This window comes from Leptinotarsa decemlineata, unplaced genomic scaffold (genome assembly GCF_025532065.1).
Source record: "Leptinotarsa decemlineata unplaced genomic scaffold, Ldec_3_MD MMD2_tig00000035_RagTag_RagTag, whole genome shotgun sequence".
Lineage (NCBI taxonomy): Eukaryota > Metazoa > Arthropoda > Insecta > Coleoptera > Chrysomelidae > Leptinotarsa > Leptinotarsa decemlineata.
In genome coordinates, this window is record NW_027412540.1 from 14,253,946 (window position 1) to 14,273,354 (window position 19,409).

Genomic DNA, 19,409 nt, shown 5'->3' on the forward strand with positions numbered 1-19,409 from the left:
TGTTACACCATGTATATTACTTTGTTACCCAAATATAAGTGCACAATATCCTTCCAAACATTATCTCGGACACACCACTGCTTCTGGGTGTACTGAGAGATTGTACAGAAATCATATTTAATTATACTCATTATTTGACACAGAAAATCGTAATTTCAAAAAATAGAAGTTTTACCTCTGAGACGGAAACAAATTACTAAACAAAAAAGCTGCTATTAGAAGAAAAATTAATAAAACCCTGTAAAACAAAAACAGTCCATGTCCATTCAAACGGTTATAGTGGTGCCCTCTAGTAAATTTATCCTAAAGCTACAGTGAGCAGCTCATTTATGTCAGCAGTAAACTGTATTCTTCTTCAGATTAAAATATTATATGCCAGATGGCTTAAGAGATTTTAAACGAATGGTCTAATGACTAATGGGCAGATTTACTTTCGAAAATTTTTACTTTGAATAGGGATACAAGATGAAAATATCTGAAAGATCATTTTTGTGTATTCATGCTAAACAATTCACTAGCCAGTTACGGTATTTTATTTCAACCTTTCTAATTTTGTTTTTCAGATAGAGAAATCTGTTTTTTCCTGATCACAAGGAAACAGATTTGCGTTTCAAAAAATTATACACATCAGTGTAACATAATAATATGTTCTTGGATATTATCTTTATGAACGAAATCATTTGTGATAGTTTATATATGATGAGTCCGTACAGTCAGGGCCGTAGCGAAAAGAAAAACCAAGGGGAGGAGGGAATCCAAATTTTCCCAACCCCACCAGCAAAATTTTCCTACTTTCGAAAAAATGAAAGCCGAGGGTTTAGTTACTACTACAATGTATTAATTTTCTCACTTAACTATCCAAAGATTGGTTAAATGTTTATGTCCGTTAGGGAATGCACAAACAAAAATAAATTTTGGTAATTATAAAAATAATAATGGGAATTGCTCTACTTTGGACCAAGGTCCTTGGTCTTCCACCATATCCACTATGAATAGGAATATTCAATACAAATGAAAAGAAACAACACTTAAATAATATTCTACTATTATTTTTTCTATCTTCACGGCCCGAAATTTCCCAACTTTTCCAAGTCGAAAAAACAGCGAAAAGTTGGGAATTTTGTAAAATTGTCACTTCAAAATTTGTGGACTGTTCTCTAACTTGGGAGAAATTAATTTTTTTTGAATGTTTCTAACAACTCAGAATTTCAAAGTATGGGATCTCCAAGTTATGCATGTTGGGAAATCCCAACCTTCTTCTGTTTCTTTTCCTTTTCTTATTACCTCTCCCTTTCTTTTCTCTCATTTCAATTTTTTTAATTTTGATTTAATTTTTAACTATTTTTTTCCATCTTCACGGCCCAAAATTTCCCAACTTTTTTCCAAGTCGAAAAAGTAGGGGGGGGAAAAACGATGAGCTCACGGTATATTCAGACCCAATATAAACGGAGTAATACTTTTTTAAAGGTTGATTCATATTCGTCAAACACCAAAATAGAAAGATTCAAAGTGAATTGATAAGAATTATTTGGACCCTATTTTTTCGCTTGAAAAAAATGAGAAAATCACCCCCTAATTACCAATTCAATTGGAAGTAATCATTAGCACTTTACAATTCACTTTATTCTTTTGGGTTTTTAACCGTCCACAATCAGAAAAAAAAAGAAGTTAAAACAATAGAGAATTTGTTGAAGTGCAGTAAAAGTTATTGAGTAATATATAACTATGAAATGTCCAATTCGTAAGTAATTTGTCGTATTCCTAAATGTTGCCTACAAATTGAAAAAAATCATTTGTAAAAATCAAATATTTATACTTAGCTTTCTTAGGTGATTAACGTTTCGGAAAACAACCCTTCTCCGTTGTCGAAAACGAAAAAAGATTGTTGAAAATATTCAGCAGATTCAGCAGATTCTCTATTGACTCAGCTTTTAGTTGTTCATATTATGGAATGTTATAAAAAAATATATATATATATATATATATATATATATATATATAAAAACTTTATTCGTAAACTTGTATAATATGCTCTAGAAGTTTGGGCTGTTTAAATTCCTAAAGGAGACCCTCTAGACCAGGGGTCTACAAACTTTGAAGCCTTCGGGCCATAATGATTTTTTCAATTTGTTCCAAGGGCCAATTTCTGCCCTTAACTATATTTCTAGACTAGGATAGTCGCAAAGTGCGGGACCCAAGCAAAACTTACACTTTTTTTTGCATTTCAATTATTATTGTGTATTGTGACTCTTAACGACATCTAGTGGCGAGTAGTGGTACTATGTACTATCTTTTTCAGCTACCCGCTAGGTGGCATTAGGCGTAATTAAATATTTGGAATTACCGCGTTGGTTCGAGAAAGTTCTTGTTCTAGCTAGTGTATCCCGATCACCACGAGATGGCAGTAATAATTACATATAAAAAGGCTAGCGGCGCAACTGCGAGTTAGTCTGCGTAGGAAAGGCGAAGGAAGCGAAACTGTCTATTGTGAAATAAAGTAACACCCGTCGATAAAAGTATTTTGATTTGACTTATTGTTTTTATGTGTGATTTGTTAGTATGGAAAAGAAGCGAAAAATCGACAGTGAATGCAGACCGTTCCAAGAAAAATGGAACTTTCAGTATTTTGTGATTGAGTCCAGTAATAACAACTGAACAAGAGTCTGCAACTCGCGCCAGCTTTTGTGTGGCTCTTGAAATCGGAAAACGTGGCAAACCATTCACCGATGGAGAAATGATAAAAGAATGCTTGATTGCAGTAGCCGAAGAAATATGCCCCGAAAAGGGAAATTTATTTAAAAATGTCAGTTTGTCAGCAAACACCGTGGCTCAAAGGGTGCAAAGACATCGCAGAAAATATATCATCTCAACTGTCTGACGAAAATGGACATCATGAGTGGTTTTCTCTAGCATTGGATGAGTCAACGGATGTGTCAGATACTGCTCAGGTGTTCATTTTTATTCGCGGAGTAGATAAAAGCTATGAAGTGTATGAAGAACTTCTTGATATTGATAGTATTCACGGCACGACAACTGGGGCAGATATTTTTAAGGGATTTGAAAATGCCATTAATAAAAAGAACCTTTGATGGAGAAATTTGAAATCTATAACAACTGATGGAGGCAAAAATATGTATGGTAAAAATGAAGGAGTGGTTGCACTTGTGTCAAAGGCTGTAGAAAATGATGGTGGTTCAAAACCATTAGTCTTACATCGTATCATTCATCAACAGTCCTTGTGCGGAAAATGTTTGGATATATCTGAAGTTCTAAAACCAGTCATATCAGTTGTTAACTTCATCAGATCCACTGGGCTGAATCACCGACAATTCCGCGAGTTTATTCAACAGTTTGGAGAAAATGATTTACCATATCATACTGCCGTACTCTGGCTGGCTGGCTCTGGCTTAGTTGCGGAAAAGTCCTTAAGCGCTTTTTTGAACTTCGAGCAGAGATCGAAATTTTTTCAAATTAGAATTGCCGATTTAGAAAATAGTGAATGGATGTGGAAGTTAGCCTTCTATGTCGATTTGACAAATCATATGAACTAACTGAATTTGAGATTGCAAGGAGGAAATCAGCCTTCAGGCAGAAAATAATACTATTTCAATCGCAATTACGTTAAAATAGTTTCACACATTTTGAAACATGTGAAATATTCAGCCACACTACAGAGACTGAATTTTCCATCTATTTTACAATCGAAACTTTTGAGTGCTTTGAAGATAAATTTTGATACTCGTTTTTCAGATTTTGATATCATTGCGAATGAAATTAAGCTTTTTCAAAAACCTTTTGATTCTAACATTGAAACCCTGGCTCCGGAATTCCAAATGGAAATTATTGATTTACGGTGCAGTGATATGCTCAAGAACAAATATCAAAATTCATCTTCGTTGGAATTTTATAACAGTCTTCCACTGGAACAATTTGATAATTTGCATAAATTTGCTCGTGGGTTGTTTTCTGTTTTTGGAACTACTTACTTGTGAGAGAAAACGTTTTCCAAGATGAAGTACACAAAGAATGTTTACAGATCTCAATTAACCGATGATCATCTTAAATCTCTTTCGATAATTGGTACAAGTAAAATTGATCCACAACAACAAAGTATTGTCGGTGGAAAATCACAATTACATAAATCTCATTAGTGTTTTTGATTTACTGTGATTCATTTCAATTATTTGTAAGTTATTAATATGCTTAAGTTGAGTTTTCTTTGTCATCATTTCTGTCGTTAAGTTTTACTTTGCAAGTAAATAAAACCGAGTAATTATCATTCTATGTTTTCTTCTTCAACTTATCACAGCAATAGTAACAACAATTAGGTAATCATTGGCTGTCGCGGGCCAGATTGATGACAGTAAATCATAGGCTGTCGGGGGCCGGATTGATGACACTGGCGGGCCGGATTTGGCCCGCGGGCCGTAGTTTGGAGACCCCTGCTCTAGACGGTCAATCATTTTGATCAAAAGCTTGAGTCAATCGATTGACTCAAGCGTGATTGATCATGTAGAAACCTATTTGACGCTTGAAGCTAGGCTTGATGGTGATTGATAGAAAGTTTGAATGACTTAAGTGGTTGAAGAAGGGGACAAGTTTTATGTTCCTGATGTGCAATGAAATTGGATTTTCAAATATTCCTATCAAGACGCCAGTCGCAGGGGAAAAAGGGGCGTTTAAAAAATTATCTTCAATATATTCTTCATCTTTTCTGTCCATAATGTGACATAGCGGTAGCGGCGATACCGGGCCAATTATATGTCGACCTTTCGAAAGTAACCATTTTAGTAAACATGTTTGTATTATCTACTGTCAACAGTGGCGGTGCAAGGCCTAAATTTATTGTGGTCAAGGTCAAGGTACAAGAAAAAAGGTTTATAAAATGAAAAAAACACTTGATGTTTTTTATTCATTGAGAAACACTTACCAAAATGTTTACTAATGTACTTTTTTGGAACATCAAACAGCACAATTGAAAAAAAAAAACTTTGAAGCAATAAAAAAACATCATGTATAGGTCGCCGTATCAAAATTCCAGTCTTCGTCTCTGACACTGCGGCAATATACTCATTGAGACCTTTGAAATGAGAAATTGGTCCTAAGCAGACTGTTCTGGTTGCAGGATCAAGGCAAAAATGAAAAGTTATTGTACATACTCTTAAAAATATCGAAGTTTTATATCGATTAGTCAAATGGATGTATATTGTTAATCATTATTGAATGAATAATTTCTCTTCATATTCTTGGATACGAACTGGTAACATTTGAACAGCTGAAGCGGTTTTCATGAAACATATCTAAGAATCACCCCGACAAAATTAACTATTGAATAATAGGAGCTACAGTACCACAGACAGATGCACATATATACAAACTTTCAACACACCTTTTTCACGTCGGGGATTTAAAATGAAGAAAAAATAATTAATTGAAGAAACAAAAATGTTCTTCTTTTGGTTTTACTGAACTCCCTAATTTTTGCTGATGCTTTGATGCTATAATCTGCTTGGATAAAACTGCAGTAGCTGAAAGTCTTTCTTGACCCATTGTATTTCTTGAATAATTTTTTATTGTTTTCCATTTTGAAAAGCTTTTTTCAGCATAAGCAGTACTTACAGGTAATTTGAGTAAATTTCTTTCAAACCATCCTCTTCGAATTGGGTAAACTTCTTTCAAAGCTTGACTGTATAACTTTTTTGATAATAAAGAATGTATCAGACCGCTATCGTAATCATTGTTGACGGCTATTTGCTTTACTATATTCAGTTCTTTATTGAAATTCGCTTCTGACAAGGGTACATTTGTCAGTCTGTGGATCATACTGCAGCTGCAGAAATTTAAAAATCTGAAAAGATGCATAAAGGTAGGTTCAATCCGGAATTGAAGCTAGTGAAATCCATAAAAGAGAAATCGGCAGAAGATAACATTGTTTTTACGCCAGCTGATAAAGGCAAAACGGTCATAGCCATGAACAGAGAGGAATACGTGGAGAAGACTTTAGAGATTCTAAATGCTGGTATGTACGATAGTCTCAGAAACGATCCTACCCATTTATATCAGAAATGTTAGTCATGAACCCACAACTACCTAAATTGTATTCGTTGATTAAATTACACAAAGATAACTACCCGATAAGACCGGTAGTTTCTTTCGTCACTGCTCCGTCAGTTAAAATATCCGAAAAACTCATTGCAGTCATTCAAAACCACACCAATTTCAAATCAAAATTCAGTTTGAGAAATCCATACCATTTGATCAATGAAATTCAAGATATTACACTCCCGGATAATGCCAAATTGATTTCATTCGATGTAAAGAATCTGTTTCCCCCATATCACCCATATCAGCATAAGGTAGCAGTTTTCAACAGTATGATCCACAGACTGACAAATGTACTCTTGTCAGAAGCGAATTTCAATAAAGAACTGAATATAATAAAGCAAATAGCCGTCAACAATGATTACGATAGCGGTCTGATACATTCTTTATTATCAAAAAAGTTATACAGTCAAGCTTTGAAAGAAGTTTACCCAATTCGAAGAGGATGAAAGTTATAGAACCTTAACCCACTTAGGCCAACTCACTACAAATATTTCAGATTTTCTGCACAGCAAAGGTGTAAATACTGTTTACAAAACCAACAGCAACTTAGGCATGCACATTGAAAATAACAAAGATAAAGTTCAGTTTCAGAAAAATCAGGAGTGTATAAATTATCGTGTGGGTCATGTCCGATGCCCGCATAAAGGAACACAAATATAGTTTTCAGAATGGAAAAATAAATTCCACATATGCCAGTCATTTAATCTCAGAGGGATACGAGTTCAACCATGAATACAAACCCCTCCATTTCCAGAAGAAAGGTTTGAAACTCAATCTGTTGGAGAGTATGAAAATGAACAAATTCAAAAACTCTCAGCATTTTATGAACGATCAAACTGAATTGAATAATTCGCTATTATTGAATCTGTTCATTCGCAGGTAAAAATAGTTAGGTATATTTACAGGTATACTTTCAGGTATACCTGTAAATATAGGTAGATTCATTATTCAGGTAGACGAATAGGTACTAGGTTATAGTATAAAATGGTGTAATTTAGAAATAACTCTCAGTTTATGCTTGAAGAAGCTATTGTATAGCGAAACACGTGTCGCGGTTTTTGTAAAACCCTTATAGTGATAATCATACAATAAACTGTATTGATTAGTTTTTCAAGGGGGGTTGTTATTATTAGGAGGCGAATCTCTCATTTTTTGACACAGTAAAAAGGAACCTAACGTAACTCGCAAGTTTTGAGGCTAGGGACTTCTATAAAAAATAAAAATGAAGGTTTCTTCAAGCCTTTCAGAAAAGTTTCCTACGAAAAATGTATTAAGTGTTTACTTCACGTTGGAACTTTTAATTTCGGCATTCAACGAATGAGAACCAACCTTCAATAAGCTACTACTCTGTTTGTATTGGGTTTGCAGGGACTGTAAATTCACCATTCTTTTCGTCTTTAATATAGGTACTACCTAAATTTATTCGCGAAAAACCGTCTGAAAACGTGGGTTTATTAGTTGCAAAATTGACACATTCACCTGACCCAAAAAAAACCTAGTTGAAAATTGACAGTTTCACCTGCGAATGAGACGAAACGTATTGATTGAAAAAATTCTTATTTTCAATCAAATGTTTGTCACCCCCGAGAAGGGGTGGCATCCATTCCCTAAGTTGAAGCAACTGCCGGTATAGGGTCAACTTTGAAGTAGGGATAAGTAGAAACTGAATCAAAATTTTTGTGCAAATTGGTGCTGTTTGGCAAAATAATACGGTATCGCTTTCAATAATTGGACTGGATGGAAAACACATTTCGAAGTAATGATTTCACTTTTCGTAAATACATATGAAACGTTCATTAATTCTGGTTAATACCTACTCGAAAACAATAAACAGTACGTTCTAATTGGATAATCAGAATAAATGTAATTTAAATAAGCATCTTACGCACTGTATTGATTGATACATTTTTTTGCAGACTCCAGGTGGTGAGAGATGGTACATAAGAGATTTGCTTGTCATTGTCAGTCCGGATATTCCTAAGTTTCATGGGATTAGTCCAACTGGGAGTAAGTAAATGGCTTACTTAGTTTCTTACAATAATCATATAAGCTCATATACTTATATTTCTCAGACAGAAAATACTATCAACCTACAAATAATTATTTTGGTAGTGATTTCAGACCTGAAAAAATTTTTGAACAGCTTTGTTCTAAAAACAGTTCGACCTGTGACGTGAAAAGAGTCACATCATTATAATATTGATTCGTCAAAGGTATCATTTATTGAAGAGGTATCTTACACGATAATTTTGATATTAACCTATCTGGAAATCTATATCAGATTGAATATTACTGGAGTTTTTTCCCAACACCAAATCGTTATTTTTAACACCTCGACACGTGTTTCGATCACCAAGTGATCACTTCCAAAGAGGAAGAAGAAAGAGGAAGAGTTTTAATCTTCCTTTGATCACCAAGTGATCATCTTCAAAGAGGAAGAAGAAAGAGGAAGAGTTTTAATCTTCCTCTTTGAAGATGATCACTTGGTGATCGAAACACGTGTCCAGGTGTTAAAAATAGCGATTTGGTGTTGGGAAAAAACTCCAGTAATATTCATTACTACACCAAAGGTTCCAAACAGTGCATCATAAGTATATATCAGACTGATTCACATTAACAAATTTCCTAATGAAGCTCGATTTATACACATTATAGTGGGGAAAATAAAATTATGTTTCTAACATATAGGTTTAAGACACCTTTTATACAGCTTTCGGACGCACTCAAAATTATCCTGTATGCAGGCTTGGTTCATTCCCTATACATTGCTTTTTTATTTATTTTTATATCACAATTCGTTTAAAATTTATGAATTTTTTAATAAAGCAGTGCGTTTCTTCTACATTTTCTTCAGTTATTGTAGAAAAGTTAACAATTAAACGATAACATTAGCGAACGGTTGAAAAAAAAACAATAAACTTTTTTTATTATCGAGTGTTGTTTTCTCTATCTTGGAAAATAGCTTTAATTTCCCGAGTCATTCCATGACTTAGTTTTGGAATTTACTTCTGGGACATGTTACTCTAGCGCATCACGAAGCTTGCTTGGTGCATCTGAGTGACTTGAATCGCAGTAGATACATCATTTCTAATGATTATAAAAAGAGCCCTATCAGGCTAGCATAGCGAATCCAGCAAAATTGCAAAAAATACATCAATTTGTAGCTAAATAGTTGCTAATTAGTTCCCAAAACAACGATTCTGTTACTCGTGCCGATCCCTAGAAATCGCAAATAATGCTATCGTGATATAAAGGTAGCAAGATAACTCAATAAATTATATACTTTCCCTTTGATCTTTACAGAAGATTTAGTAACTATTTAGTTGCTAAACCTTGGATATAGCGAAAAAAATTTAAATAATTTTATCTTGAAACTGGTTTTTCCTGGAATTAAAGATGTTCTAAATTTGTTGCTCACCAAGAGTAAACTCAAATACACCTTGAGTATCAGCAACAAAATAGTTGAAACCGATCGGCCGATTTAATTTTTTTTTTCATTTTCCTCGTTCTTGCTATCTTGAAACTGGTTTTCCTGGAAAGGAAAAGTGTTTTAAATTTGTTGCTCATCAGAAAGGTACTCAAATTCACTCCGAGAATCAGCAACAAAATAGTTGGCCTTGATCGGCCGATTTTCAAAATTTTTTTCATTTTCCTCGTTCTTGCTATCTTGAAACTGGTTTTCTTGGAAAGGAAAAGTGTTTTAAATTTGTTGCTCATCAGAAAGGTACTCAAATTCACTCCGAGAATCAGCAACAAAATAGTTGGCCTTGATCGGCCGATTTTCAAAATTTTTTTCATTTTCCTCGTTCTTGCTACCTTGAAACTGGTTTTCTTGGAAAGGAAAAGTGTTTTAAATTTGTTGCTCATCAGAAAGGTACTCAAATTCACTCCGAGAATCAGCAACAAAATAGTTGGCCTTGATCGGCCGATTTTCAAAATTTTTTTCATTTTCCTCGTTCTTGCTATCTTGAAACTGGTTTTCTTGGAAAGGAAAAGTGTTTTAAATTTGTTGCTCATCAGAAAGGTACTCAAATTCACTCCGAGAATCAGCAACAAAATAGTTGGCCTTGATCGGCCGATTTTCAAAATTTTTTTCATTTTCCTCGTTCTTGCTATCTTGAAACTGGTTTTCCTGGAAAGGAAAAGTGTTTTAAATTTGTTGCTCATCAGAAAGGTACTCAAATTCATTCCGAGAATCAGCAACAAAATAGTCGGCCTTGATCGGCCGATTTTCAAAATATTTTTCATTTTCCTCGTTCTTGCTTGAAACTGAAACTGAACCTTGAAACTGGTTTTCCTTAAAATAAAAAGTGTTTTAAATTTGTTGCTCAACAGGGGTATACTCGAATACAACTTGAGTATCAGCCACAAAAAAGTTGAAACCGATCGACCGATTTTTATTTATTTTTTTTCATTTTCCTCATTTTTGCTATTTTGAAACTGATTTTCCTTGGAATGAAAAGTGTTTTGAATTTGTTGCTCATCAGGAGGGTACTCAAATACATACCGAGAACCAGCAACAAAATAGTTGGTCTTGATCGGCCGATTTTTAATATTTTTTAAAATTGTCTCTGTTCTTGCTATCTTGAAACCGGTCTTTTCTGGAATACATAGTATTCTGAATTTGTTGCTCACCAGGAGCATACTCAAATATACCTTGAGTATCAGCAACAAAGTAGTTGATACCGATCGGACGATTCTTAATTTTTTTAAAAATGTTTCTCATTCTTGCTATGTTGAAACTAGTTTTTTTTGGAATGAAAAGTGTTTTAAATTTGTTGGTCATCAGGAGGGTTCTCAAATACACTCCGAGAACCAGCAACAAACAAACAAAGCGCGTATAAAACCATAGATAATATGGAAGTTACATAGAATAGATCTACAAAGTGATATAGAATATAAATTTGTAATACTATTAAGGGTGTTCCCTAAAAAAACGACATCTAAATCTATTTCAACTATTTCAGCAAAATTGTTTCCAATGTCTTTCTCGCACTGTCAGATTTTAATAATTTTTCTATTTATGCTTATCCTACCTATTAACACAGTTCCTAAAGAGCCACCATAAATAGTTTTCTGAATAAAATACTCACTGTTTCCGATCTACCGTTCTGTATTACTGTTGCTCATCCTCTTCCTATTATAGAAAAAGCGCCTATCAAACTCTACCACCGCCACATGTTGATCCCAACGCCAGTGGGTAAGTCGCACTCATGCAAAGAAGTTGAAGTGGAGCTCACCACCGATGAGGAAGATGATCCCCTCCGGGAGTCCATGGAACTCTCTTCTTCAGGTTACTCCAGGTGCAACCGTTCATGTACAAGGGTGAGGACTTTGAACCAGCATTCGAATGTAAGCCCCAATTGGCCTTCAGAGATGAAACTGCTCCGATAGCAGTGGGATCTACTTTGGCCATTGCTGTTTTGGCTACCATTACTGGGTACGGGATTTTTAGGTACTTCAAGGTCAAAAATGTCCAATACAACACAATGGAATAGGTACGGTTGTGTTTGAGATAGGGAGATCATGCAAAACCGTCGAAAGTGAATTCATTACATTTTATGGCAGTTTTTAGTTGTTGATAATGTTTGTCCGTTCTATCCTTTGTTCAATTGGTTCATCAGGATGGCTCGGTAGATGGTGTACTCAATGCAAAAATTTCCAAAATTTTGATAGCTCTCTGCAAATGATGAATAAAAATTGTTGACGTACTAATTAGAACATAAATATTGACATTAACATTGCCAGTTGTATTAGCCGAATTAGTTCATTCCGGAATATGTAATACATATTCACAGCCAATGGTTATTAAGTATTGTTTAAATGGAACAGTGACTGAAGCCGCCAGTCAATGCGCAATAGAAATCGCCGAATGAACTTATTCGCCAATTATATACTTGTGATTTGCCAGTATAATACTATTCATTTCTGAAAACCTAGAATTTGAAAAAAATATGATATTAGAATCATCCCCTGAGGCTACTGACTCCCTTACTTGAGTTATACTACTGAAATAATACATTAAATTCTGATGAAATGCTAAGTATTTTGGAGACATGTATTGTTCATTTCTTTGGAAAGTAATTAATTATTCCGGTCTTAATTCAATTTAATTTTTTGTTAAACCATTTGAGAAATACCCTTGAATTAGTAAATTGTTCATATTTTTTTTCCAGTAACTTTTGTCTGAGTTCTACTTAGTTTATTATTCAAGTAACTACTACAATAACTAGACAAGTACTTGAATACATATACACTGATAAGGTTAGGTACCTATAATAGGTACCTGAAATACTAAATGTTACCGGAATAATCAATCAATAATCAGTAGTTATTGTAGTGAATATTACTGAAGAGGAAGATCCGTTTGATCTTCCTTGATCACTTGATGATCGAAACACATGTCGAGGTGTTAAAATAACTGTTTGGTGTTAGGAAAAAAACTCCAGTAATATTCATTACTACACCAAAGGTTCCAAACAGTGGATCACAAGTTATTGTAGTATTGGTATTCCTCCTTAGTTTATAATAATGAAAAGTGTAGGGTGGCAAGGTAAGTATTAAATCTCACAAGAGGGCAATGATATCTCCACTTACGAAAACGGAATCGACTAATAACTGAATTCTCTATCAACGATAAACGAGGATCCCCAAGGCGGTCAGTTGCAAAGCCAACCGTCGACATCGACCGCCGACGAGATTCAACACCAGACAGCGCTGTTTCGACCCGCCATAGGTCTCGTCAGTGGTACTAAGCTGAACCACAAATGCACTGAGTAAATAGGGGCGATGGCATTTCCTCTTACGGGCACTGTAAAGAGAAATATAATTTTCGTAATTGACAACCTAATGATAACGGTTTTATCGAATAAATAAATTATTACGATATATAAATGAAGAGTTCGAATAGGTTTTTTTGGTGATTGTTTTTTGTCGGATAAAAATTTCGAGGGCCGTAGAATGGCTCCACCGAATAGGTTAGAAGTAATATATCAACGCTAAAAGTTGAATTGAATTGAATTACAAACTTAAAACATTTTTCTACTGAAGTAACTTCAATTACGGAGTATGTTATCTTAATAATTTAACTACGTTACCTTACTTTAGCACATTACTTTGCCTTATTATAAACTAAGAATGAGAATACGACTACATCGACTAGATGAATATACATATAGTTTTTACTATTTTCTTGATTATATAACATTTTACAATTTGAAAAATGAACGAAGCTTAATCAATTGTAAAGTTCAACCCGAAAAGTTACAACGTAATATAAATCACTGAAGAGTCCTATTAGTCAATGACTTTTATTTGTTTGAAGGTGATTGACAATGTTTCATGATGAATTTCACTAGTTCGAACTTCCACTGTCTGATATATAAAATGGGATCACTCGATGTTGTGTTACAGACTATGTTTGGACCCATCAACACAACATCGAGTGGTCCCAAGCTAGGATCTTACAAAGAGAGGAACATTCGTTCAGGAGAAAATTCAAGGAAGCCGCATACATGTTGTCCAACAACGTATTCAGCTAAGCTACCGTAGAGATACGTAACATATGGAAACCCATCATCAAGCGAAAAATGGCCAACTCCCGCCAAACGTTCATCTCCCACTGAACCAGTGAAGCGGAAAAAATGGAAAGCGGGAATGAGTGAAAGTACTCGAACGTCCCATAAATAGTCATCTCTCGTAGGAATCAATCCAGTCACCTCCCGAAGACGATTGCAGATACTAACAATCGAAACGTCGTGAACTAACGTGGCAACTTTTTATTTTTCTTTTTTATTTCTATATTTTTATTTTTTGTTTCAATTTATTTCACTATTATTTCATTTCAGGTTATTTTTGCTTAATATAACTATTATTTTCAGCTATTCATTTTTAATTCTTCTTTTCAGTTGTTTCAGGGATTTCAAATCATTTTATATATTAGACAATGAAAGTCCGAACTAGTGAAATTCATCAATGAATTGTATTCATAAATTTTGCCAACAAACTGAAAACATCAATTGAAAACAAAAATAGCATTCTTTCCATTTTCAAAACCTGAAATTCATCTGGACATTTCATTTGAGGTGGAAGTTTTTAACTTAATTTCAGGATTGTAAAACGGAGAAAGATTATTTTCCGAAACGTCGAATAGCAAAGAAAGCTAGGTTAGAATATTTGATTTCTTTCAATTGATATTTTAAATTTGTAGACAAAATTTATGAATATGACAACTTACTAACTAATTGGACTTTTCACAAGTTTATTTTATGCAGTAACTTCTCGGGGTAAACTTTTCAGATTACCCTTCACTACACTTCAGCAGATTCTCTATTGGTTTTGCTTCGTTTATTTTTCAGATTGTGAAAGGTTATTTACCCAAAAAACAGTGAGAAGTATAAAGTCCTTCACAAAAATGTCTTTCAAAGAACTAACGTATAATATTACCCATCCCGAGATTAAGTAATTAGACACAAAAACAATAAAATAGACAGTTTTCAGAACGCACAAATACCTATGTCTACTTAGGTATTTTGGTTATTATTTTAAAACTGAATATCCCCAGAATTCACTGTTCTAAGTAGTACGTTATCAGCTCATAGGAGGTTTCCCGCGCAAAAACTTGAGAAGAGATAGATTAAAACGTTTGAATTAATTCAATACAATAACAGAAGTATACCTATATTTGCCCATGGGATGAAAAAATTTATATTTTGATGTTATGTTAACAAATGTTTTCCCTTCTGACGGTGTCTTCAGATAATGTGGACCTAAAGAATGTATACCACAAGTTCATACCAAATTAACTCAATAATGTTCTGTTTCAGAAGAATGTATTATTTATTGCACAGTTATTATTTGTTAAAGTTGCTGCCTCTCTCAGTAATAAGTAGATGACTTGATTTCAAATAATCTTTCTCATTAATGTACCTTCAATGGAAACTGTTTCAACAAAATGGTGTCAATGAAAATTGTGTTTTCAAATGGAAGCAGTCCATTGCTTTTACTTATGGATCTCAGTCAGATAATATACTATAGCAAGTTTTTTTACTCATCATTGTGATATTGTTTGATATGCGTTTGAATGGTTTTTGAAAGGTGAACATTAAAACATAATTATGAACACATGGTTCTAAAAGCAACATATTTGTCATATGTCTTAGTCAATAAAATGTTAATCTAGTAGATAAGTATAATTTTGTTGAACTCTTTCTAGAGACGACATATCAGGAGCTCAACTTGCATATCCAATTCCAAATCCAAACAGTAAATATCAAATGAAAAGTGAATTGTGTAAGCGAATATCCCTAGACATATATAGTTTTTAGATATTATTGAGAAATTACGCAGGTGCAATTTATTATTGAGCTACTTGAAACGTCTATGAACACTCTAATATGTATCAAATATCTCATATATTCAGATTTTTCACGGGAATTTGAAGAACCACAACTGATTTCAAAAAAAAGGCTTCAGATTACGTATGCGTGGTTTTTAATGGCCAACAGTCACTGGACTTCTGCTGTTTATTGATTCATGAAACTAAACATATCGGAAAACTTATTTTATGTTTATATCTTCGTTATATAAAACTATATTCGATTTCAAACATTCGATTTCAAACATATATACAGTTCAGTATGAAAAGATTTCAAGACGGTTTCCAGTTGAATATTTGCATACCGTTCCAAACTTCTAATTCTTCCAATTCTGATTCAATCCATCGAAACTATACAATTTTTTTGAAATCCGCGAAAGCAAAGTGTGGGTTCTTGCAAAATTTCGTAATACCATTCCAATCATTTAGAGTATATTATAACTTATAAAAATTGTAAATATTTTTAAAAACTAGGTTTGATATTGTTACCTATATGATATTATTGAAATTTCATTAAAATAAGATAACAAATATGTCTTTGAAATTATTATATATTGGAATAATTTGTGAAAGTTATATTTCTCTAACTCATCAGTGTGCAGTTAAATTGTAAATAATAGTTGTATTCGCAAAATGAAGCGTTTAAATATTCTATGTATGTTTTTGATGATTAAATTAGTCACAAAATTGAGGAAAATATAAACTTTTTGCGATATTTATTTGCATCTTAGAATATATTGATACCTGAACAAACTTCGATAAAGGCTTTGCTGTAAAAGATATTTTGACAGCAAAAAATTCAATGAAGCAAATATTGCAAATATAAATACATCAAGTTTCCCGGAAACTGAGTCGATTGATATTGCGATTGATATGAATAGGAGAACTATGAACATTTTTCAGTTTGATGATGATGTTAATAAAACAGTGGTATTAATGCAATCATTGGAAAAGTTCTCTTTGAATTATTATTCATTAATTTTTTTTTTATAAATAACCCTTTGATCAGCCATAGAATTCTTTACTTTCGTTCAAAAATTTCTATTTTTCAATATTGAAATAGGTTTCTTAATTTTAAAATGAGCTCATATTAATAAGAAGGGGAATTTATGAGATGTATTTTTTCAGTCGATGAATCAAAATTTCCGAAGAACTTTATTTTGTTTTTTTTCGATAGGTATGCCGATGCTTGATCAAAATCAATAAAATATTTGGATAGATAACAATAAATTTTCGAAACAACAGCGAAATCATGCTTCGTTCGAATTCTGATCAAGTCTTTGAAGTTCGAAAAAAACTCGTAAAGAAAGTTTTTGGTTTTCTACTTCTCCATCTTCGTACAAAAAAAAGGGAAAAACTCTTTTTCCAAAAAATAATGTCTCTTAAAAATATACCCCCTTCAGTTTCAAAAATGTATAAAGATTAATACAAATTCAGTAGTTTGATGAATAGTAACAGGCTACTAGCATGTCATTATATTCTCTCAAATGTTAATAAATGTTTTTTTTCATTATTGTTCTTTCGTAACTTCCAAACAAAAAGTCAGTTGACTTCACAAGTCTACTTATCTCTCGTACTTCCATAAACGCGTAGACATTGCGTTACTATATTCGTAAACCATTATTTCTCTGATGATCAATAATCTCTAGTAGATAAATGTCTGAAATAGTTGAAGAGGTTTATTCTTGTTGGGCGACATAATCATTAGTTTTCATTTTCATACGATTCAAACGTACAAATTGAAATTATCTGGTTGCAACAAAATGTAACACTTCGCACTATGCCTGTTATGCTCGTAAATTTTCCTATGATGTCTGGTGAAAGAGAATTGGTAAACTGCCCTGCATTGTCTCCAGATTGTAAACCTCTGGATTTTTTCTATGGGGTTATTCAAAACTATGAAATCTACTGGAAATCAGGGTCGAAATTCAGGACATGACTCCCTAGTGGATTTTACTATTATCAAAGAACTAACGGAAATGATTAAGAACATTTCATTAAACTGGGGGTCAATTTGTTTTTTTTTTGCTGCTTGTGGGACGACTGACTCATCAATTTGTTTCAAGACTACGGAAACTACTGCAGCCTAAAACGTTTTTTCTTCCATTTTTCTTGAAACCTACTCAAAAATCTTCTTTCCTGAACCAGTTTGTACAGGTTCTTTGTTGGATGTTTGTCATATTGACATTGATATAATTTAGCTTATCTATGAGGTGCTTACCTTCTGAGATCCATTTTCTAACATTTGTGTAAGATATGATAAACTGTTTCTATCTTTTTGTTGTATCACCTATAGCTGAGTTCTTCATTATTTTACGTGATTGTTTTGTTCAGATGTCTTCTGAGCGGACAGTGCCCAGTAAGTAACCATGTAATTATCCTGAACCGATTCCTGCTCTCTTGTGTTCCAGAGTGTATTTTCCCAGTGTGCTTTGTTTCTTCTTGATCTATTTAACCCTAGATTCTGTTACCCACAAACTGGTTGGGGGTTCTTATACGTAGTTGAAGATTCGTCTCTAGCACACTCATCACTTTTTTCGTTATTTGTAATTCCCGACTCTCGAGACATTCTGTATTTCAATATACGAATCGAATCATTTTAGGACGTTTTCCAAAAGTCCGTTGTTTCCGAAATAATAAATTTGTTCTTCAATTTAGCCAGTGAAAATTTAAAAAACCACCCCCTATCGTTACGCCTTTGTTTTCGACTCATTTCAATGAACTGAAATTACTTTCATCAGAGAAATATTCATAATAAAATTATTCAAGTGGCACTTTATTGTGAGGTTTTCACAAAATAGTTTACAAAACCGTAACACGTGTTTCGCTTAACAATAGCTTTTCAGGTGTGTTCATACTTGTACGAATTTATTGTATAGCGAAACACGTGTTACGGGTTTGTAAACTGATTTGTGACAAGTGTTATTGTAATACGTTATGGATTTTCATCAAGTATCGGACAATTCGATCATATATGACAAAATTATTTGACTTTTAAAGGGATGAAATTAGTACAAAAAATGTAAAAATCTGTAGTATTCAATGAGAGAAATTTCAAAATTTACTTAGCATTATTATAACCCATTATGAAATATTCGGTATACAGTATAGAAAAAAATATTATTTCTCAATTGACTAATTGTAAATAAATTATTGGAAGTATATAAGGGAACAAGAGTAATATGCGGAAATTTGTATCAAAGACAGAAGTCAATTTTTACTGAGTATATCGTTGAATATCATTTTGATTAGATTTGAAATTGCAAATTTTCGTAGACAATTTGGATTGTCATGGCCTGTCTTCCATAAAATAAAAGTATAATTAATGAAATATTTTAGAGTTGTGGATAGTTTTAAGAAAGTGTTGAATTGTATGTGGAGCATGGAATAAAAGTAAATTTATTGAAATTATGGTGTTTTATTATCATTATGACCGATTAGTTGTGCAACTAAAAACGGAAAATGAAAATTTCTCATCCTTTCCTGTATATCAGCTATCAAACAAAAAAGAAGAAAATTGATCAATTAGAACAACTAACGAAAATGAAATATTTGAAAAAGCATCTTCAAAAAGGCAGGTACAACTTATATGAACAACTATCGTCCAATTACTGAACATAAAGTTTCTCAAAAGTATTTGAGTACTTATTTCTCAACCAACTTTTAACATTTTTGTATAAATGCCATATCTTCACGGTTCATTGAGGCAGGCGAATGCCTTGCTGGGATTTTTTGTGATCTCAGCAAGGCATTCGACTGTGTCAATCATAATCAGTTAACATAGAAATGGTATAATTATGGATTACGAGGTCAAACATGAGAATGGATTTTATCTTTTTTGAAACACCGTCATCAGTACGTATATATTCCAAATATCCAATCTGAAAGGGTTGGTTTCGTCAATGCAAAGAGTAAAGCCATTAATATT

The 19,409-nt window shown here is 33.2% G+C and overlaps 1 protein-coding gene across 1 annotated transcript in view; it reads left to right on the forward strand.

Moving 5' to 3' along the window:
* LOC111517707 (lysosome-associated membrane glycoprotein 5) overlaps nucleotides 1-18,889 on the forward strand; it is a 32,059-nt gene extending 13,170 nt beyond the window's left edge. The window contains 3 exon segments of the mRNA XM_074171936.1: nucleotides 8,022-8,112; nucleotides 11,252-11,374; nucleotides 11,377-18,889. Of these exon segments, the coding sequence (XP_074028037.1) occupies nucleotides 8,022-8,112; nucleotides 11,252-11,374; nucleotides 11,377-11,603 (441 nt within the window). The 3' untranslated portion in view covers nucleotides 11,604-18,889.
* Nucleotides 18,890-19,409: the final 520 nt, after the last annotated feature.